Source organism: Hypomesus nipponensis, chromosome 22 (genome assembly GCF_054491055.1).
Source record: "Hypomesus nipponensis isolate SF chromosome 22, ASM5449105v1, whole genome shotgun sequence".
Taxonomy (NCBI): domain Eukaryota; kingdom Metazoa; phylum Chordata; class Actinopteri; order Osmeriformes; family Osmeridae; genus Hypomesus; species Hypomesus nipponensis.
Genome location: NC_140382.1, coordinates 6,709,173 through 6,732,500, shown reverse-complemented (window position 1 = coordinate 6,732,500; position 23,328 = coordinate 6,709,173). Strand labels below are relative to the sequence as shown.

Sequence of the window (23,328 nt, the reverse complement as noted above, 5' to 3'; positions counted from 1 at the left end):
TGCCTGCCTAATGTTTAACATACATCCACCAGGAGGATCCAACACTCTGTTCATCTCCCTCACCCTCTCTCTGACTTCCCACAGGTCTCCCTCTGACCCCTCTCTTCCCACACAATCCCTCTCGCTCTTCCTTCCTTCTTGCTCTCTCTCCCTCTCTCTCTCTCCCTCCCCCCTTTCCTCTCTGAGAATAGCCGAGGCTGCTCGATCCGTTTAGACTTCACTAATCCTCTACTACCAGAGGCCCCCTCCTGACTTCCACAAGCCTCCCCCTCCTTCTCTCTCTCTCTCTCCTCTCTCACTGCCTCCACTAGTCTTTACTCTTTACTAGCTGTCCCCAGTGGACTACGTAGCTATGTACTAACTGATACATTTGGAGTACTTGGCTATGTGTTATCTGTGGAAATGTTATTGTGAGAGTGCTGAATGTGCGGTGTGTGTGTGTGTGTGTGTGTGTGTGTGTGTGTGTGTGTGTGTGTGAGAGAGAGAGTGTCTACACCTATTCAGTTACTGCTAAATGCTTGATTTCACCAAGCCTCCTCTCCTCTCTGCTACAGACTGTTGCCTGGGCAACAATGCTTTAGTTAGGCCAGACCAGAGAAGAGAGACGGAAGAACACTTGTCATTTCACACCTCCTCCCCCTCCCCCCCCACCACAAACACGTGGCCAGCTCCCACACCAGTGTGGTCAGACACCCCCAGGCCCGAGCAGATGGGGACTTTAGGACACCAGAGTCCTGACACCTTCTCCAGATGGAACACAGGACCAGACAGACTCTTTGACAACTCCAGGTTTAGAACTTCGCCATGCCAGGCACAACTATCAATATCCCATCCTGCTGTATGTGAGCCGGGCATGGCCCCAAACATGGTTCACTTAACTTTGATTCCCCCTCCCCTCCCCTCGTTGAGGGTAAAGTACAAGCTGACTGGAGAGACTGGGGTAGCTATCAGCTGTGATGTCACAGAGAGCCCTCTCTCCTCCCTGCCAAGTAGGAACACAGTGTGACACAGCAGAGACCCTACAACAGAGATAAGCAGGCCCACTATCAAGCACCACTCTGAGAATCATTACCAGAGGTGCTAAACAGTACGCTCTCAGGCAGAGTCAAAACAAGAACCTCCAGGAGATGCTGCTATACAGGCCAAGACATAGGTGAGCCCCTTGGACCTGCCTGCTGGTGTGTCTGACCACTGCTGGTGTCTGACCACTGCTGGTGTGTCTGACCACTGCTGGTGTGTCTGACCACTGCTGGTGTGTCTGACCACTGCTGGTGTCTGACCACTGCTGGTGTCTGACCACTGCTGGTGTGTCTGACCACTGCTGGTGTGTCTGACCACTGCTGGTGTGTCTGACCACTGCTGGTGTCTGACCACTGCTGGTGTGTCTGACCACTGCTGGTGTGTCTGACCACTGCTGGTGTCTGACCACTGCTGGTGTCTGACCACTGCTGGTGTGTCTGACCACTGCTGGTGTCTGACCACTGCTGGTGTCTGACCACTGCTGGTGTGTCTGACCACTGCTGGTGTGTCTGACCACTGCTGGTGTGTCTGACCACTGCTGGTGTCTGACCACTGCTGGTGTGTCTGACCACTGCTGGTGTCTGACCACTGCTGGTGTCTGACCACTGCTGGTGTCTGACCACTGCTGGTGTCTGACCACTGCTGGTGTCTGACCACTGCTGGTGTCTGACCACTGCTGGTGTCTCTCTGTCACTCACGTGTCTTTCTCACATACATACAGTCACAACGTCACAACGTCAGCACACGTTAGCAACGATGCATACATACGCCGTTCTAGTAAGACCGACAGCTACATCAGCGAGCCTTCAGCATTAATGCCGTAGCTAAAGGTCTAGGAAACTTGAGGCTACTTTTTGCTAGGTACCTACGAACATTTCTTAGTCGAAGGTTCCCCTTCGTTCTTTTGGTGAGAAGTCTCAGGAGCTAGCTACTTAGCCGGCGTCATGGAGCCGACCAGTTAAATAGTTATTTAGCACTAGCGCTGCTACCTGCATATGCAGAAGTTATTTGTTGATTTAGTGAAGGTGTGAATCATTTTGGATTAATATAATAAAGTTCTGTGTAACTAATTATTAACAAAGGAATTATTTCGAACCCCCCCCCCCCCCCCCAGTCTGACATAACACTGTATACTGTGAGATACTGTAGACATTTATACTGTGAGATACTGTAGACATCTATACTGTGAGATACTGTATACATATATACTGTGAGATACTGTAGACATTTATACTGTGAGATACTGTAGACATCTATACTGTGAGATACTGTAGACATCTATACTGTGAGATACTGTAGACATCTATACTGTGAGATACTGTAGACATATATACTGTGAGATACTGTAGACATTTATACTGTGAGATACTGTAGACATCTATACTGTGAGATACTGTAGACATCTATACTGTGAGATACTGTAGACATTTATACTGTGAGATACTGTAGACATCTATACTGTGAGATACTGTAGACATTTATACTGTGAGATACTGTAGACATCTATACTGTGAGATACTGTAGACATCTATACTGTGAGATACTGTAGACATCTATAGTGTGAGATATGAGATACTGTAGACATCTATACTGTGAGATACTGTAGACATCTATACTGTGAGATACTGTAGACATCTATACTGTGAGATACTGTAGACGGCAGAAGAGGAGACGGTGGAGGAGGAGGCAGTAATGACCCTGCTGGACTCCCTGAACCCTCCCCAGGTGGAGGAGGGGGAGAGAAAGAGGGAGGAGGACCATGTGAACCACAGGATTACACAACAACAGTCTGCAAGGATCACCAAAGGGCCACGAGGGAGGGGGGAGAAAGAACAGAGAAAGACAGAGACAAAATAGAGAGAAAGAGAAAGACACAGGGAGAGAAAGAGAGAGAGAGACAGGGAGAGAAAGAGAGAAAGGGAGACCGCAAGAAAGAGAGCAAGCCAGAAAGAGAGAGGGAGAGAAACAGAGATAAAGGAGGCGGAGAGAGTGAAACAGAAAGAGAGAGACGGCCAACTCACTGCCACAGCCACCATGGAGTCGTCTGGTTTCCATTCTGCCTGCTGGTAGAATCCAAACTGGGCTGCCGCCTTGGACGACTCGATGTAGCTGACGACCAGAACACTGGGCTGGGGAAGAAGGAGGGGGAGAGGACCGAGTGAGATCAACATGTTCGTCCTGCATTACAAAGGCCTACGCAGGAGAGAGAGTTCCAGAAGAAGCCCCATATCCCTGTATGTAGGCTAGGCTAGGCAGTCAGAGCATAAGGGGATTTTTAAATCACTGCAGCATGTTGTTGGCTGCAAGAGCGTGTCAGTGTGTGAGTGGTGGTGGGGGAGACAATGTTTTAAACAGGTCATGGACTTCAGAGGTACATTCCATATAAGTGTAACGCGGCCCTGTCAGCTTGTCAGGTCATGTCTGCACAGGAGAACAGGTGCCACACACTGCATTCTACACAGAGAGAGGGGGAGGAAGAGGGGGGAGTGAGAGGGGGAGAGATGGGGAGGGAGACATGGAGGGGGGAGAGAGAGATGGAGAGGGGGAGAGGGAGAGAGGGGAAAGGGAGAGATGGAGAGGGGGAGAGGGAGAGAGGGGAGGAGAGATGGAGAGGGGGAGAGGGAGAGAGGGGAGGAGAGATGGAGAGTGGGAGAGAGGGGAAAGGGAGAGATGGAGAGGGGGAGAGAGGGGAAAGGGAGAGATGGAGAGGGGGAGAGAGGGGAGGAGAGATGGAGAGGGGTAGAGAGGGGAAAGGGAGAGATGGAGAGGGGGAGAGGGAGAGAGGGGAGGAGAGATGGAGAGGGGGAGAGAGGGGAAAGGGAGAGATGGAGATGGGGAGAGGGAGAGAGGGGAGGAGAGATGGAGAGGGGGAGAGAGGGGAAAGGGAGAGATGGAGAGGGGGAGAGGGAGAGGGGGAGAGGGGAGGAGAGATGGAGAGGGGGAGAGAGAGAGAGGGGAGAGAGAGATGGAGAGGGGGAGAGAGGGGAGGAGAGATGGAGAGGGGGAGAGAACAACAAAGCAAGAGTTGTTTGTCTCTGATGCAACCTGCTGCCAGCCAACAATAATCAATGCGACTGAAGAGCTTCCAAATTCCAAAAGTCATTACGTAAGCCTTGCTCTGTTACTGCTCTCTGTAAACACACACACACTGTCCTAAAGTACTCTGAGGTGGACCATTCCAGGGTAATCATCATTAGAACACAATCTACTAATCGGACCATAAGATCATCCGTTTGCCTGCCTGCCTGCTCATAGAGCAGATCAGTATTCCAGAAGAGACTCTACAATCTGTCTTTACGGGACTAGCAGGAAACAGTGAGGTGTGAAATATGTGAAACACACACACACACACACTCGCCAGTATGTGGGGTAAGCTTGCTTTAATTTGAGAGAATCCTCTTAAAAGTCCTCTTGAAATCAGTCAAACTTACTGTACATAACCTACTGCACATCCAGCCTACAGTAGATCCATCCTACTGTACAATCATCCTACTGTACAAGCATCCTACTGTACAAGCATCCTGCTGTACAACCATCCTACTGTACGACCAGCCTACTGTTAACCCAGCCAGCAGTAGATCCAGCCACCTGTAAACCCAGCATACAGTTGCATTCTTCTAATAACATGAAACAATAAAATGTCAACATTTTTAGTTTTAAAATGTTGCATATCGCAACATAATACCTCGTTCTACAATATTTCTATGATGACATTATTGACAGAGATCCATCCCCTAATAGCCGATCACTGTGGACATAGTTGGTAAGCCCGTTGACATCAATAAAAGTTTGTCTTAGCATCTTTGTGAATATGTTTTAGGAGGAAACTCATAGCTAAGAACTTTTACTATTTAGGAGAACTCTTACAGGTAAGATCAAATGTTTGTGAATACGGCCCCAGATTGATATAAACCATCTCATCTAAAAGTTGTCTGAAGGTCTTGTGAAGCCTCAGTTGGAGCTAGGCTAACCTGGGTGTGTTGCCTTGTCATTGTGAAACATGAAACCTGACCAAAATTCTTCCCCTTCACCTTCCGGGGCTCAAATTAAAACGTCACTGTGCCAGGGAGAACTCTGCGGAGAGACCCGCAGAGAGAGAGAGAGAGAGAGACACCCAGCGAGCTCGGAGCTGGGGGACCGTGTCTTAGGCCGGAGACACCAGCAGAGAAGGGAGGTAATGCTCTCTCTCTCTGCTCCCATGCGTGGCCTGGGTGAGACCACAGCAGGGGTGGAGAGAGATGCAGGGATACCATAATGACGCTGGAGATAGAAATACAACCTCGAAACTAAACACAGCCTGCAGCAAACGATACTGACAAACCTCTGGCCTCTACCCTGGCCTCTACCCTGGCCTCTACCCTGGCCTCTACCCTGGCCTCTACCCTGGCCTCTACCCTGGCCTCTACCCTGGCCTCTACCCTGGCCTCTACCCTGGCCTCTACCCTGGCCTCTACCCTGGCCTCTACCATAAACATACAGCTTCCTGAGCAGACAGTCAGTCAGTATTAGTGCAACAATGCCTGAGGGTAGAGGATGGGGGTGGGTACTGTGGTCATGCTGTACTCTATAGTAATAACAGCTCCTCTACCCCAGTGAGGACCACAGCCTATGGGGGAAGGGGGATGAAAACTGTGGGAAAGACCGGGGTGAACCCACCCTCTGGTCTAAAACCTCCATGCCGTCCCCTCTCCTTTCCTCTCACCAGCCCTCCTTCTCTCCGTCTCCCTCTCCCCTCTCTTAAACTTCCCCTCCTCCCCCACCCCTACAGCGCAACCTAGTCCAGCTCAACCACAGTCCCAGCTAGGAATACAGCTAATTAACATACAGCTCACCGCCAAGGGCACAGGCTCCCAAAATGTAGGCCAGCATTTTCATAAACCACTATGGAGTCTGTGAGGCTCTCGTGCCGTGAGACTTAAGCTTCACACAACATTCCTCGGGTGCAGCTGGGCAGTCGAAATAGATAACAACAAGATCGGAAGTATGAGTTCAAGATACCATTGTGTAGTCTAAGCACCTGGGCTTCTGGGCCCTCAGCACACCTCTCTCTGAGAAAGAGAATGCAGTACCAGAAAATCTGTCCAAACCTTTGACTGGTACTGTATATACACAGAGTAGAGAGAGATAGGAAATATGGTTAGGCCTTGAGACTACAATACCCAGTCTTGGGGACTAGGAGTTCCTGCTTCTGTCTCTCTAAAAGGATGGAACACAGTCACTGAGACGCCCTACTGCACATGTGTCAAACTCCGGTCCTCGAGGGCCGCTGTCCTGCATGTTTTAGATGTTTCCCTGCTCGAACACACCTGATTCAATTAAATGGGTTGTTATAACGACCATTCATTAGAATCAGGTGAGCTGGATCAGGGAAACATCTAAAACATGCAGGACAGCGGCCCTCGAGGACCGGAGTTTGACACCCCTGCCCTACTGGAACCCTGAGCTACTCTCTAAGAAACAGAACCGCCATTTTTTGTGCTTCTACCAAATGAATGACTCAAGGTGAGTCTTTGTGCAGTGGCATCCACACAGCATGGAAGCAGTCGTTAAACAGGTCCTTACAGGCCTCTGGCTGGCCTAGAAGGTGGATTGTAAGTTGCTTGTTAAGTTTTGGACTTGACACCCAACACTTCCCTGGTACTGCCCCATGCCGTGTCTATTGGGAACCTAGCCCACCCACACACATATCCTGTCCCCTGCTGAACCCCAGTCCACACACAGCCTGTTTCCCTATAAACAGAGACAGAGACAGCACTAGAATGGATAAGAGGATGGTAGAGAGAGGACGGGTATAGCTCAGTGGTAGAGCAATTGACTATTGACAGCAGATGAAGAGGTTTTAGGGTTTTTTATTATTATTCTTATTTTAAGGGGTTACTGATGACAGAACACAGCAGGCACTAGCAAAGGAGAAGGGGAAAACTAGGAGATGGAGAGGAAACAAGATCAACTCTCAAACAGTTCAAGTTAGGACATTCCTCATAAAAGACTGTTGGAGAATGGAAGTCTACAGGCTGTTTCCAGGCCTTCATACTCCACTATATGACTCACTCCTTGGACAGACACTACAGACATTATTAATGGTCTTTTGAGTCTGAGATTTTCACTCGTTTTTGGGAGGGTTGGTTCTGACATTCACATTCAACTAGTGAGGTCGCTTGACCCTTTTGACTGGGGCGCGTGCAGTTTTACCGAAAACACAAACTGATGCGTGCTCGCAGAATTCCATGTCTGCATGCTCTTCTGTGCTATAATAGCCACTGCAGCACCAAAACTGTAAAATATTACAAAGTATGCTGATACCTGCCTCTTGTATGCAATAATACAAATAATTATATTTTAAAAATTGCCACTGCAGCGCACACACTAAAGTCCAGTTGTCGGCTAGCAAGTCAGAATTGAAAGTAATAAGAAAACATCACAAAACTGAAGAAAGTTTCTAAACAGTAGGTCTATCGATCATCTTATTTGGACTCAAACATAATAACAACATGAGTCCAACGTATTATATTATATGAAAATCAAAAAACGTTATTTGCTCTCTAATTATTGTGAAAAAATAGGCTTGTGCGTTCTCATTAACTATAGATGTTCCTGCCAATGCTGATATCAAACTTACGTCCCTGAACTGTATAGTGGGTTAAGCAAGGGAAGTTTGTATAGTGCATTGTGTCGCACACCCTTGTGCGCAGCAAGCTTGGGAAAAAACTAAACAAAGGGATTTGAGAATGGGGCCTGTGCCCCAGTAGAGCTTTATGTCTAACGCCCCTACATTCAACCCTAAAAAACTAGAACGGAACGGCACATGCAACATTAACTTCAGCCTTAAGCACGGTGAAGATACCCCAATGTTTGCATGACATGGATCAGTGTGTTCAAGTCAGTCTAAGCTGTCTGGGTGATTTATAGATCTGCTTGTATATGTGCTCGCACGAGGACCTGGCAAACACATGGACACAATCTGCAGAGAGAAGAATTTCCAGCATTAAACCCAACTCTGCACGCACAGCTCAGACATGACAATAACACCTCTCACAGATTGGACAGGACAATAACACCCCTCACAGATTGGACAGGACAAAATAGACCTGGAGATTAATAGTCCAGAAATCAATAATGATACGTTGTACTGGTCACATTCTAAAAGATCTCTCACAAGTGCATCTGAGGCCAGGTTTTGGAGCCAGTGTTTGGATGGGAGTTAAGTAATGCTGCAGCTGTTAGGGCCTGAGGAAGGAGGGAGAAACAGCCACATTCCTGTGAGGAGGATAGGGTCCCTACTTCCTGTTGGTGGTTTCAAGGCAAGAAAGGCAGGAAGGACTATGGGACAAATCCTTCAGGGCAGGGAGGATAAACAATGATAGTATACAGTCATCCATTCAAGGGCTCGGAGTGCTCTATCTATAATCGACACCGTCTATACAGCACAATCAGTCTATAAACTAAACGAGGCTATACCTGTAACGGACATGAATAGCTTAATGCATAAGCCTTGCTAGACGTTCAGGGTTGATTGAGTCTTTCACTTGCGTCCTTTTTTTTTCTCTTCTACTTCTTAAACATAGCGTGTCATCAAGTAGCTAAATTGCCAATAAGTGGCCAATTCGTCTACAGTTCGGAATGGTGAGGACAAGACAGTTCAAAAGAACCAGAGGGGGGTTCATTTTAACCAGCCTGAAAAGTGTGAAGTGCCCAATGAGCTACCTATGGTCCAGGACGGGATTCAACAGGTTACTGCGTCTGAGAGGATGACTCCTCACCGTTTCTGAGAATGAGGCCAATACTAAAGAAATACGAGCCTTGACACTAATTCTAAATTATCCGATGTACGCTGAACTTGCCAGCGAGTTTACACATACCCTAGTTGTGTAATGGTTTTGGCACTGAAAATACTCTACGGCTCACTGTTTCTTACCATTCTAAAAATGGCAATTTTGACAGTTAGATAACGTTAACCTTTGTTTACCGATACACAATAGGACAAGCTCGTCACAAGTTGACTGATATTGCTTAGTCCAAAACTTCTAATCCTGACCTTGCTAGTTAGCTAGCAAACACCTACAAAAAATGCCAGTGACAGGGTATAACACGTTAAGTTGGTGTTCATAAAAACACATTTAACTGGATAGTCAGATATTTGTTTCTGTAAATTGCTAATGTTCTGCTAGCAAGACAGCCTGGTGGTAAACCCACCATGCCGTGGGAGAACCATTTACCATTGCATTGCTAGCTTAAAAACTCGGTGACGCGGCAAAGTGCCGAGTAGCTAGACGGGGCTCATGCTAAGAAGCTAACTAGCTAGACTCACTCTTCAGACATCACTTATTCCTTGACTTTCACTTACCCGACTGAACCAAATGCTGAGTTGTGTCTCCGATAATACTGCAAAGTAAAACCTCTGTGAGCTTGGTTGAATATGAAACGGCTCTTCTTCACTTTTCAGCGGACAAAGTAGCCTCCGCGGCCAGCCAGTTAAAAAATACATGATGACCAAGTCAACCCACTTCGACACTGGCTGTGTTGCGACTGGGCCAGTTCAATGGCTATATTCCCTAAACTGAAGAGATCGTATGCCCAATTCGACCATGAAAAATTATTTTTAGCAGTCCCCAGTAAGATCTCTTAGCGATCCCAATGTTGTGCTATTCCATTTCTGGTAGACTACTAGGCACAGAACTGAGCTGTCACTTGGTCTTCTCTAAAACAAATCACTCGCGCTTCCAGGGCTGCGACCATCACGCCACGCAGTACAGTTTGTTAGACAATTTGTTAGTTGCTTCTTTATATTATTATTACTATGGATATTTAGCTATCTGAAGGAACAATGTCTGTGTATAATAACGGTGAAGCATCCGATTTTCTTTACGGTGTCCCTCGCCGTCGCCATCTTTACTGATTCTATTTATCCTCAATCTGATTCGCTATCCCAAAAAGCCCCCCCTCTCACAGTATGCGCGTGATGTTGACGTCTGACGTTTTCTCCTGGAGAAAGATGCTGCTCTCTGGTGGAGAAATGTAAAAACGAGAAGAAAAAAAAATGAAACCGATTTTGTATGTTAATCTAGAAGTACGTTTTTATTTTTTGTCAAGGCTCAGCTAATATGTGTTCTTCCTCTAATATTGTGTGCAAATTGTGGTTTGTTCTTTACTTTGCAATATTGTTGTTATTGTTTAATTGCATAAACATGTTTTAACCTTCTCTATCTGTTATCCTATTTTGAGAAAATATGAAGTATTAAATGTCTGGAAATGTGTCCTATACTGTTCTATCGCTAGCCTACTTGCTGTAAGATACTGTCTACATTAGCTTTTGCACTTAGTTATGCATTATTGTACCAAATCATTTGTGTGTAGCCTATAGGCTAGCCTATAGACAAAATATATTGTGTCACTTTTGCTTGTTTGCTATGTATAACATTATTATATGTTATAAATAAATAAATAAATAAATATATATCTACCTATGTATAACATAGGTTTATTAACAAGGGCTTGTGACGCACTTGTTCCGGGAGTATAACGGTACTTAAGTTTGTTGCACTTGTTGGTTAGTTGTAACTGATTTAACGACTGTGAATTGTATTATTGTTGCTTGCTTACCTCCAAGTACACTCTTAGCACTTTCGAGGAACATGTTGTTTAATTGTAATTTGTTTAACTACATGCTGGTTCTACCCATAGGCACGTATTTGCTTTTCACAATGTATGCTTCATGTTTTGGCTACCCACAATGTTTGTGGCTCTATCTCGTTGTTTATGATCATTGATCTATGCACTTTTTGTAAAGCTCTTTTTTGCAAGCGGGAGTTCCCTTTAATGGTTGAATTGCTGTAGCCTAAATATTTGCATGCTCTTTGTAGTTCATTAAACACGCAGTTAACAACTCTACACACGTCAAGGAACAAGGAATCAATCGTCGTAAAATTCCAGTGAAGTACGTGAGAGAGCCGCGACTGCTTTGGCGGGACGATTAGTAAGAGTTTATCTACGTTTTGACAACTAGATAGTGCTGTTGTTTAAGTGGAATATGCAATGGAAATCCCCGCAATCCCCGTCCAAAAAATCCAACTTGAACAATAGGACATGCACCTACACAACCAGGAAACAAATCCCACCATGGATGGATATGTTACATAGAGAAAACGTGTTCGATCATGTTATGTAAGTTAGGGATAAGTAAAGTAAAGTTGGCCTACTTCCTGGAGTGGAGTCTAAGTAAAGGATCACAGACCAGTGTTGTAGCTTCTGTTCAATATTTACATTCTTGGTAACAATCAAGTTGATGAATAAACTGGAAGTGTTAGTTCTTTCACCATAATGAAAACAATGCTATAATTTTCTTAGGAAAGCTCCCAGGATGTGATGCCTGACTAATGGTCTCCCTCCTTAGATACCAAAGTATCTTGTGTCACTGAGACAGAAAGTGAAAAAGAAACCAAACACTCAGCCAAGAGATGAACACTAGTTTTGCAACAGATGTATGGCTCTCAAGTTTTATAAAAAGTTTGACATGAGATAGGCCTTCCTGTCAATGTGGGGGAGGGGGGAGCTCTCAACACGGCAGAAAACTTACTTCTGTATGCCTGCCCCTCGTCCATACATTTGATAAAGCAGGACAAGTTATCCCTTACTTCTCAGAATGAGAAATACAAGGTGTTGCGTGACAGCATGTGAACTGGTTGAAACGGCAAATGCGTGAGACTTGAGAGCCCTTTGTATATACTCCATAATGGCTCAACCATTAGAACTTAGAATAGCTTGATGTCTGAGCAGGCTGCTGAGGACTTTCCCTACTTAACCTAGGATACAGCTCTCTCTACGTCTACCCTCAGATTGACTGTACACGGGGAACATTACTTAACCCTAGGATACAGCTCTCTCTACGTCTACCCTAAGATTGACTGTACACGGGGAACATTTGAGATTTCTCACACTCATCTGTTGACATGTTCCCCTCAACTGTTTTTTCTTAGTCAATATCGTAGTTAGAAATGAAGAGACGGTCTGAGATGTTACGTTTTGGAAACAATTTATTATCAATTGCATAACAAAAACGCCCCCCCCCCCAAAAAAAAAACAGCATAACATTGAGAAAAGGAGCCAGCCTAATTTCCGATGTTTACAAAGATGAAAGGGATGTTTATTTATTCTGTATCCATTTAACCCAAGTAAAAAAACAATGTTGCATTACAATGATCATAACAAACAGTTACACTTGGAGACAGTAGCAGCTCACAGTACATTTGATTTATGATATTGCCATGTATGTCCTTTGAAGATTGGAAACATGATTGCTACATGTTTTGCCATGGGTACTGCACATATTTCTTTACACAAGCCTTTTCAGTGTATGTAAGGCATTCTGAAACCTACCTCATTCATTCGACCACCAAGTGATAGACATTGATGGACCAATGACTCCCCGCAGGCTACTAATAAATTTCTGGTCAACCCTTTTGATTGATAAGTCTCAGTATTTCTTCGGTCACCAGTCAAACATAAACACAACACTGGCCGTCCAACACCATCAGACTCTTTCCTGGGCCAACACTGTTGTCCTCAGCTCCTCCTCAGAGCTCCAAACCTAGGAGGAGCAGTGACATCACTTCCTGAAAGGTCACATTCTGCTGTGTTTGCAAAGTATAATTCCACTGGCGGGTAAGAGGGGTCCCAGAGCTGAGCCATGGCCTTGTAGGAGGACCGGATTCGGGGCAATGTCTTTGAGGGAAAGGCTCGGACACTCAGTTCAGAGCATATGTCAGTAAACGACAGGATGCAAGTCCTGCTTGTTCAGTTTCCTGTGCTTAGGTGCCATGTAACTCTAACAACCCCCTCCCCCTCCCACCCTTCCCATGTTCACACCCACTCCTATTTCCTATGAAGTTCTCCCACAACCAATGAATCACAAGCTCTGTTGTGGAGTGCCACAACACGCCTTCTCACAGAACACAGTGAGGTGTTCTCTCGCCTCCTCGTCAGTGGAACTCTCAGAGCAGCTCGTTCTCAGGACCTTTCTCAGGTTCTCCATTGGTTCCCCACCCACTGCACACACACGCACAACAAAGAAAACATTTCTTTTAACTTCCCATACATGAATCATACAGACCACATTATTGTCAAATGCTGCAAGTCTGTTCCTTGTAACAGCAGAAAAGGCTGCTCGTGGTTTGGAAAAAGAGCAGTTGAACCGCAGACAGCTGAGACCCCGATGGCTCACAGGGTAGAAGGAGTACTACATGAGCTAAGGTCTTACTGCAGGGGCCTGGGTTCAATTACACCCCAGACCATTTCCTGGATGCTCTCTCTCTCTCTCTCTCTCTCTCTCTCTCTCTCTCTCTCTCTCTCTCTCTCTCTCTCTCTCTCTCTCTCTCTCTCTCTCTCTCTCCCTGCCTTTCCTGTCTCTCAAACTGTCACTATCAAATTAAATAAAGCAAACAAGATATATAACAAAGTGTGCAGTTTGCATAGCTAACCACTTTCTTCTCATCTTCAAAGAGGAGGATGAAACAACTTAGGTTCTCCTCATTTAGGTCTGTCTCTACACTGGCTTCCTGTTTGACTCAATAACAAGGGTGTTTTACATATCTCTGGTATTGTTTTGTCACATCCAGTATTGTTCATGAACATGTATAGACTTTTAATCTTCATATTAACACACAAACTTGTTTGCATCTGAGTGTATTGTACACAGCAACCAGAAAACTAAAATGTAATTCTTCTAGCCTGTAGTGCTTTGATGTGCAAAATGTTAATGTGCTAAATTTTGCTAGAAACAAGGGACAGCTTATGTATAACATTGCTGAATTTAATATGTAATCAAATACATTTCAAACTTTTATGTACTGTAACGGTGTTACAGGGTTGACATTACATACTGTACACAACATTAACATGTCCTGATATGTTTAAAACATCTGATATATAAAACAATTCAATAAATAAAAAGTGATATTGTCCCCTCTGTTCAATCACGTGTGCGTTTGTGTTGTGTGTGCAACTCACTTGTTGCAACAGATGTGCCCTCCTCAGCAGTTACCAATATATTTTTGGTGTCCCTCCTTAAACCTAGACACACACACATAACACACAGACAAATGTTTCAATAAACAAGATATATACTATTTGGAATGGAGATGTATTGGGCTTCCAACAGGTATTTGAAAGAGTACTTTCATCAACTGTACATGCTTTCACATTGATCACATTGAACTTAATTGTAAAAACTGTTCAGTCATTTGTTACCTCAGCTGCCTTAAGCAAAGTGCAACTTCTATTTTCACATCTCTTTATTTCTATCAACCTCAGACACAGCCTAAAGGGTTAATATGTCACAATGGTGACAAATACAGCATGATTAAATCAACAAATGTGCCCACTCATTTACCGGATAAACAATTCCCCTGACACCAGAAATAGATTAGTCAGGGTGTTTCCATAAGGCATATGTGTTTTGAAAATCATGTCAAGTCATGTTCTCACATGTCACCAAGTCACATGGCATGTAAAGTCCCCTCAAATGTCCTGTGTCAAGCTAATCATCACGGCACTGATGAAAATGAAATACTTCTCCTACTGTAACCAATGCTGTGGAAAGCCCTTACTACAAGCTCATTGCCAAAATGAAGTTGTCTTATCGGTCTGAATTCCATTTCGGTTTTACTCTGTAAGGTGTCATTAAGTACCTTTGAAAGAGCTGTTTTTATGACACCCTGTAAAACCCCTCATCATACAAACGTTATTATCCAAACTCCTTAAAGGGTGGATTCTGACAGTAAAGATTACAGTATACAAAGATTACACAGGCTGACTGTGGTGTAAAATGTCTCAAATGTGGCATCTGTGTGTGGTCATGTACACAAGCTTGTTGTCAAACCTTTAGGGAATAAGCCCCAAGAGATTATGGTATTTTACAAGAAACCCATGGGTTGTTCTATGGTCACAGGGCAGGGACCACACTAACCACACTAGGCTAGGAACAAGTCACAAGAACACAGTAGTCAAATCAACCTTGTTTCTTTCAATAGGGCTACTATTGAATGTACCGTGAATGTACCTATCTACCGTGTGTAGTTAAATCATAAAAAGTTTTAGTAGCTACAGGAAGGAAGGAGTTCTGGTGTATAGCTTTACCTTTCTGTCTACTGTAGTACAGGAAGATTGTGATAATGACTCCAGCTATAACCAAACAAGGAAACACTATAATGTGAGGGTTGGAATCTCCAGGAGGGTCCTGTATTTCATCTGTGAAAAATGGAGAAACAATAATTTAAGCACAGCTGTAAAATACTCTGTAATTCATTTTTTGGTCGTTTTTTATATTAACAGTGTGTGTCCGTCTCTCTGCTAATAGTACTCAATGTCGATATAACATAAAAGTGTACCCTTGTGCTACAATAACATTTTTTCAAATGGTAAAATCCTGTGCTTTAGGAAAGTACATGGAACAAAAAACGGTATAAAAGTTGGAAAGTATCAAGCAAGAACAACATGACAGAAAACGTCCTCCCTGTAGAAGCTGTCTTCTACAGAAGGTCTGATGATAAGGGTTCTATACATAGTCTGTTGTTCATTAATGGTCTACAACAGACAGTATTTCCATGGAAAAGCTATTCTCAATAACGTACTAAATACTCCCACTTACTTTAATGCCTTTGAACACAGATAAACCCACACTGTCTCGCACATACAGGACATTTGATAATGTTTACAAATGTTATGTTCTATGTTCCACTCCACTTAGGCACGGCTGGGCTGGGCTGGGCTGGGCTGGGCTAGGCTGGGCTAGGCTGGGCTAGGCTGGGCTAGGCTGGGCTAGGCTAAGCTGGGTTAGCAGCTTGCAATTGGAAAGCAATTTAGCCTAAAGCCATTCCATACCTGGTATATTAAATCTGGCAGAGCGGGTGTTCTGCATACTCCTCTCCTCAAACACACAGGTGTAGTTATTTATGTCAGAGGATTGGACCTTCAACTTGCTAGTGACCTGGAACAGCTGTTCCGGTGTTCTGACTGAGGTCACGTTGGATGGAAGCTCCCGGGCGGTTCCGTCCCTCCAGGTGACAGAGGCCAGAGGGTAGCCCACCGACTGGCATCCAAGCTCCAGCTCCCCAACCATCGTTAACCTCTCCAAGGTTTTGATGATTGCCTTATAAGACGCTATACAGAGACAGGAGAGTAGTCTGTGAGATCTCCTTTGCTCCATCGAGCTGGCAGAATACAACCGAATAAATCAAATTTGCAGTATTGTAGACACTAATCTTACTAAACAAAATATTGCAAACTCCCCAGTAGCTCCGACAGTTTCACTTTCAGTTTTTTCCAAGAATGACCGGAAATAATTCTGGTGGTTTACTGGTAGCAAATGTGTTGTAAGTTTCGTGTTTTTAAATTGGAATCCACTCATAGTACTTTGTGAAATTTCCAATTCCATTTGAGAAATGGTTTTGTAGAAATATTTAAAACCTATTCACAATCATAATAAAAGATACTCCATCATGGGTCTGGGAGTAGCCTATATAACCCAGGAATATTTTCATAATCTTCTGGGATTTTTTTTTGTTTACCTTAGAGTGACTCACCTTTGACAGATAGTTCCGTCTGTTTATAATCTGCTCCCCCCATCTCCAACAGGCACTGGTACGTCCCAGAGTCGTTGATGCCTAGATGGGTAATCTCCAGCCTCGCCCGCCCCCTCGTCAGGTCCTCCGTCACCAGCCTCGTCCGCCCTCTAAATGACGGATCCTGGGTCTCCAGGTCCTCCTTTCCATATTCCAGACGATACACTTCCAGGTTTTTACCAGGGCTGACCCGTTGCCAGACCACTGTCAAGTCACCAGTCCCAGGCTGGAACATGCAGCCCATTGTGACATTACCCTGGTACTGGGCCTGATATGACATTTGCTCCACCTCCACTGTGAACAATGCTGAAAGGGCAGAAAGAGATGGGGGTGAAGCACTGGCAGCATACCAGATATACAGCTGTATCTAAGTTGTTCTATGTGCAACCTTTATGCAGAGGGTGGTGTAAGGTGATAGCCCAAAATCTTACCTGAGACAGTCTGCCACAGAAGTGACATTAAAATGAATAGAAATAGCCCGTCCATCGAACCTGTAGGATGACAAATTTATGAAATGTTGAAACGTCTTTTCTTTCGTTGTTATTTACCAGAAACATCCGGCATGTCATCGTCACCAGTAAAAATCAGTCAAGTAGTCTGGTCTCAGTGATGATTAGGTCAGGTCTTTCTTTGATTTTTAAGGCAACCTTTGACCCCTACTGAGTCAGAGATGTATTAGGGTACTGAAAGCAAGGATGTGGAGCCGTCAACGGGCATTTCACTGGCGTGTGCCTCCAACCTGCACTGCACTACACAGTGAAACACATAGAAGACTCCATAAAACTAAAAAGAAAACATTCAACAAAACCACTGTCCTAAGCCGTTAACCTGTCTTCCTGCCTACTTCTCATTTCCTAACATCATATGAAATATTTTGAGAACTATAGCCATTAAGCAAAACCTGTCTACGTTGCCAACCCTTTTATGTAAACGACCACGAACTTCTATTAAGTTAACACCGAATCAACACACGTCTAATCACCAGCTGCATCACATGCATGACCTCTGCACTGTTGACGCAGTCAGCAGTCAGCACAGAGTGACTCCACTTTATCCCCAACCAGCATGAGTCAGCATTCCAGTGAACATAGGGTCTGTTTCTTATTTCCTGCTTTAAATTAGGCTATAGTGAAGTGCCCGGGCCTCATGCTGCAGCCGGTGATTAAGAAGGCGGTTAACTGAGTCGGTGATTCACAGATTACATTTAGTCATTTAGAAGTTGCTGTTATCCAGAGCGACTTATAGTAAATACAGGGACATTCCCCCGATACAAGTAGGGTGATATGCCTTGCCCAAAGACACAACATCATTTTTCACGGACAGGAATCGAACTGGCAAGCTTCTGATTGTTAGCCCAACTCCCTAACCGCTCAGCCATCTGACCTCCAGTAACACACATGCACAAACTAGTGCAGGGATCATGTCCGTGATGCCCAAGCCCTGATGTAGCCAGAGGGGGTGCAACTTAACAGAAGTAGCCCTGTATATATCTCTGTAGCTTGACTATGCGTAGTGCTTACGCTGTCCTTGGTGCTCAGTCAACATTGGCAAGAAAAACGAATATTTAAATAAATCAGTGTGTTTTACTCTTAGACTAATACATTTTATTGTAGGCCTATTTATGGCTATTTTTGGGCTAAAAACAGGGACCTTCCGTGGTAGGCTACTGTTTTATTATCTACTCCACTTAATAAATCATCTTTAAAATTACATATGCTATCTTTCATGTTCGTCAAACTTTAGCCTACAGTTACTCAGTCCTGCATGGGACATCCTAATGGGCAGTGACCTGCCTGTTAAAAAGCTGCGCGTTTTATATCGCCTCAAATAGGCCTAGACATACACTTTTTTATTTTCTTTTGTCGCGTCCTAACAACTTCACCCGCTCTTATAGTTACACCTGCCAGATTTCAACTTCATTCAGTGCCCGGTTCACGCCGCTGTCCGTGCGTCGTGAACCGAGCACTGAATGAAGTTGAAATCTGACAGACATATCCTGTGATTACACAGAAATTTGTAATTTACACAGGAGGGGTAGACTAGCTAATTGATCAATCATTTCCACCGGATTGATTACAATTTAAATGATTTTCTTTTGTATTGTGCACTAATTTGGAATTTGTCTTCAATTAACTCGAAATTTGCAATTTTTTCAACATTTTGAAAAAATTGCCTAAATTAATTGGACACACGTGTGCGCTAGCACAGACGCACACACACAGTCGGATATCAACGTGATGCAAGCTGCTTAGAGATGTGCAAATGTTGACACATTCACTTGAACAATATGAGTAGCTTTTGAAATAAAAGCTGGAAATTGAAGATTGTGACGCAAATAACTTCAGCCTTGTTTAAGATGAAACACGAAATACTCTGCAAATCAATATGCATAATGTAGTGTGGTCACAGAGACGAATTTAAGGATATTTTAACAAAAACCTCAGCAAAAGCAATTCAATTCTCGTTAAAATCAATCTTAGTCAATCTTAATTGCACAACCGACTGCAACAGTACTAATAAAAACACAATGAAATGTCCGACGACAGCTCGAGCATAATAACGGTTCATTACCTTGTCAATAGACCCTCCAGAAAAAAATGATTCTCGTCAGCGCATCAAACTCTATCAGTTATTGCTCCGCCTCGAGCACAACCCTTGAGAATTAAACTTGCTCTGGACAGACGACACTGAGACATCGGCAGTAGTTAACAGCTTTTAGTTTTTAAACAATTTAGGCAATACAGTCTATGTATATACGCTGCACGGTGTGCGAGTCAGTCTCCTGTTCCTGTCACTTTAATTGTGCCTTTCATACACGCGGCGTTGATTCTTGTGATATGGACGGGAACAAGGAAGTTGAGTTACAGTAAATAAAAAGAGTCTTCCCATAGACGGTCTTCCATATAGACTAATGTTGCTGTTTCCTGGAAAATATCGAGGACAGCGAAACGAATTTAGGAAAGTTTGCTTATTCATTGGGATCCCCAAACGTTTGATTCTATTATGATTAATTACATTTACATTTACATTTATTCATTTAGCAGACGCTTTTATCCAAAGCGACTTCCAAGAGAGAGCTTTACAAAAGAGCATAGGTCACTGATCATAACAACGAGATAGTCCCAAACATTGCAAGCAGCCAAAACATGAAGCATACATTGTGAAAAAGCTAAACAAGTGCCAAAAGGGAAGACCCATAAGAGCATGTAGTTATACAAGTTACAAATAAAACAACATGAACCACAAAAGTGCAGGACTGTACCTGTAAAAGAACAATCAACAGTAAAATATTACACAGCAAGTACAAGACTTAACTTCGTTATATCTAACCTACAATAGCAACAAGTCACTCAATAAGAGTCATAGTGATCCTGGAGGAAACTAACAAGTCCAGCCAAGCATTCTTAAGTGCCGTTGTACTCCCGGAACAAGTGCGTCTTGAGCCTTTTCTTGAAGGTGGGGAGACAGTCAGTGTCCCTGATGGAGGTGGGGAGCTGGTTCCACCATTGGGGCGCCAGGCAGGGGAAGAGCTTGTGTTGGGACCGGGCAGTCTTGAGCGGTGGGACCACCAGGCGGTTGTCTGAAGAAGACCGTAGGTGACGGGTAGGGGTGTAAGGTTGCAGGAGAGACTTGATGTAGATGGGTGCAGTCCCGTTCACTGCTCGGAAGGTCAGTACCAGGGTCTTGAATCTGATACGAGCGTTGATGGGTAGCCAGTGGAGGGAGATGAGGAGCGGGGTAACATGGGAGCGTCTGGGTAGATTGTAGACCAGGCGGGCCGCTGCATTCTGAATCCTCTGAAGAGGGCGGGTTGCACATGCTGGGAGACCAGCGAGCAGCGAGTTGCAGTAGTCCAACTTGGAGAGGACCAGTGCTTGGACTAGCAGCTGGGTGGAGTGCTCAGACAGGTATCTCCTGATCTTTTGGATGTTGTAGAGGGTGAATCTACAAGACCGGGAGACTGCGGCGATGTGGGCCGTGAAGGAGAGCTCGTCATCCATTGTAACACCAAGGTTCCTGGCAGAGGATGAGGAGGTCACCGTCGCAGATCCCAGGGTGATTGACAGGTCGTGGGAGATGGAGGGTTTAGCCGGGATGATGAGAAGTTCTGTTTTGGCGAGGTTCAGCTGGAGGTGGTGCTCGGTCATCCAGGCGGAGATGTCTGCGAGGCAGGCCTCAATCCTAGCAGAGATCCCCGGATCGGTCGGGGGGAACGACAGGTACAGCTGGGTGTCGTCAGCGTAGCAGTGGTAGGAGAAGCCATGGGAGGTGATGATTGGTCCAAGTGAGGTGGTGTACAGAGAGAAAAGGAGGGGTCCAAGGACAGAGCCCTGTGGGACACCGGTGGAGAGCTGGCGGGGGTCTGACAGTTTGCCTCCCCAGGAGACCTGGTAGGATCTTCCCGAGAGGTAGGATGAGATCCACTGGAGTGCAGTGCCAGTGATGCCCATCTCTCCAAGTCTGTAGAGCAGGATCTGGTGGTTAACCGTGTCAAACGCTGCAGAAAGGTCCAGCAGAATGATGACGGATGACCTCGAAGCCGCTCTGGCAGACTGGAGGGCAGTGGTGACTGAAAGGAGGGCAGTCTCTGTGGAGTGGCCGGTCTTGAAGCCCGATTGGTTGGGGTCAAGCAGGTTGTTCTGAGAGAGAAAGTTAGACAGTTGGTTAGATACAGCACGTTCAATTGTTTTAGAAAAGAAGGGTAGCAGTGATACCGGTCTGTAGTTCTGGAGGACGGCAGGGTTAAGGGAGGGTTTTTTGAGTAGAGGAACAACTCTGGCCTGTTTGAAGGCAGAGGGGAAGGTGCCAGAGGTAAGAGAGGAGTTTAGGACATGGAGCAACCATGTTATTAGATTAGCTGCCGCCTGACTGGGCTGAAAATGAAAAGACTCAAGTCAAGGAGTTGATAGTTTCAACGACTGTTTGACGCTCATCTCTCACCACTGAGAAAATTAAGTTCTATTTTATTGTGGCGTGTCCTATTTGATTGGTTGCCAATTTTGTACAGCACTTTGGTCAGCATTGGTTGTTTTTAAATGTGCTATAAATAAAATGTAGGCCTACTTGACTTGACTGGATTTTTACAATGACTGGAAATTCTCTTCGTGACTTCTGTTTATAAGCCTATGTTTTTTGGATTAGTTTTATGGTTACCTGCAGTTGCTGCCAAATTAAATATGGACTGTTAAATTGTTACCGTAACATTAAGACCTCGTGTTTAAACTTTGTTCTGACAGAAAGCGCACAAGAAGAACAATGTATCGATGGACTCGTTATTTTTTTTCTCTATAGCATATCGTTTTGTGCCCTGTATCTGTTCTTGTCATGTTTATGAGAACACTGTGAGACGAAACTCCATTGTGTTCGTATGGGGAAGGTAGAATCACTTCAATTACGGGAATCGTCCGTTAAGAAGGAGTGGTCATCAACTACTTACCAGCAGTTGGAGATATCAAAGCCAATGATGATGGCTTGGCTTGAGCTATCCGATACTGTTATATTATGGACTATTATACTGATGCGAGAAAGGAAAGGAGATGCTTGGAGATAGGTTGAATTCGGGTAATCTGGTTTTAATTTTTTTGCATGCATTTTCTCATCGGAGCTTCCCGATTAACTAATGTCACCCTTTCTGTGACACCGCACCAATCACGTTTTGTGATTTCAGGAAATAATTCTTCAGGAAAGTGTAGCCATCTTGATATTTAATTTATGTACAACTCAGACAGAATTATGACACACTTAATTATACTTTAACGAAATTATTTTTTGAGGGGGTACAGCATTCCATTTGGGAATGCTGTACCCCCCCCCCCCCCCCGGAGCCGACCTTGCATCCAAGCTAAACCTAGAAAGTTCTGTGGACTAGACATCAGGTGGGTTCGACTTAATGCAGCACAGGCGTCGTCTGTATAGCCGCCTGCAGCCCGGCTGACTTGAAGCAGCCAATGGCATTCTCAGATTCAGCTGCGGCGCTGCATGAAGTCAGCCCATGTCGAATGCGCCTAATGTCATAGCAGGGAAGAAAACGCCTTTGAGTTTAGGTGTCCCACATTACCCAATGTCCCAGATTACCCGAATTCACCGTAAGGCCAGGCAATCCAATGCAGGGAGATTATTGGATGATAATTTTTTTTTAACAGTTTTTGTGACCTCAGCTGAAACTACATAGCCTACAATGACCATTGGCAACTGTCACTCAGCAGGTTGGATGTCCTGTATCCCATGAAACAGTTAACCTGTGGTTGAACTCATCTTGAAAAAAACTGGACACAGTTCTTAGTCGCATATTTCTAATCGGAGTAGTTAAATACGCGGATTGTACAAGGTATTTACCGTTGTTAAAAAAAAAGGTAACCGTTTCAGTAACTTCTTTACAAAAACATTTGTATTTAAGGTTTAGGCCTCCGTAGCCTGGGTCTATCTTCCGTGTACTACTGAGACTGAACACTAAGGGGAGTCATTCTATAAATGTATTGATAGGCTAGTTCAAATGGAATCCAAAGCTAGACTTAATACAGTTAAGACAAAATACACTATTGTAAACGGTCTTTGGTTAAGGCCGTATTAACCTGTTTTGTGCTGATAATTGATCATTTTTTCTTTACTCAATGATTTTTTAGCAAGTCCAAAGGTTTTCCCGTTGGCAGAATGGGACCAATGAGAAGACACGCTTAGGTTGTGTGGGCGGAGC

At 44.6% G+C, this 23,328-nt stretch overlaps 2 protein-coding genes across 3 annotated transcripts in view; both read right to left on the bottom strand.

The window, feature by feature from the left end:
• Nucleotides 1–9,917, bottom strand: part of ric1 (RIC1 homolog, RAB6A GEF complex partner 1) — a 23,485-nt gene extending 13,568 nt beyond the window's left edge. For both annotated transcript variants that reach the window (XM_084686608.1, XM_084686609.1), the window contains exons 1-2: nucleotides 9,365–9,917; nucleotides 3,042–3,149 (exon numbers count right to left, since the gene is read on the bottom strand). In XM_084686608.1, coding sequence (XP_084542734.1) covers nucleotides 3,042–3,149; nucleotides 9,365–9,505 — 249 coding nt within the window. In that variant the 5' untranslated portion in view covers nucleotides 9,506–9,917. The remainder of the gene's footprint in view (nucleotides 1–3,041; nucleotides 3,150–9,364) is intronic.
• A 2,982-nt stretch (nucleotides 9,918–12,899) lies between these two features.
• Nucleotides 12,900–17,183, bottom strand: LOC146236181 (programmed cell death 1 ligand 1). Its single transcript, XM_084687532.1, has 6 exons — nucleotides 17,066–17,183; nucleotides 16,596–16,940; nucleotides 15,895–16,173; nucleotides 15,151–15,261; nucleotides 14,023–14,085; nucleotides 12,900–13,062 (listed from the first exon to the last, which is right to left on the bottom strand). Exons 1-6 carry the CDS (start codon nucleotides 17,118–17,120, stop codon nucleotides 12,923–12,925), a joined length of 993 nt encoding a protein of 330 aa, XP_084543658.1. The 5' UTR covers nucleotides 17,121–17,183; the 3' UTR covers nucleotides 12,900–12,922.
• Between the last annotated feature and the right edge of the window lie 6,145 nt (nucleotides 17,184–23,328).

What these genes read in the sequence shown, in the direction of transcription:
- LOC146236181 (XM_084687532.1), bottom strand. Translation starts at nt 17,120, where the DNA reads ATGGACGGGCTATTTCTATTCATTTTAATGTCACTTCTGTGGCAGACT. An exon ending in TGCCAGATTTAATATACCAG is followed by an intron (nt 15,262 to 15,894) that starts GTATGGAATGGC and finishes CATTTTTCACAG; the next exon opens with ATGAAATACAGGACCCTCCT. An exon ending in GGGCACATCTGTTGCAACAA is followed by an intron (nt 13,063 to 14,022) that starts GTGAGTTGCACA and finishes GTGTGTGTGCAG; the next exon opens with TGGGTGGGGAACCAATGGAG.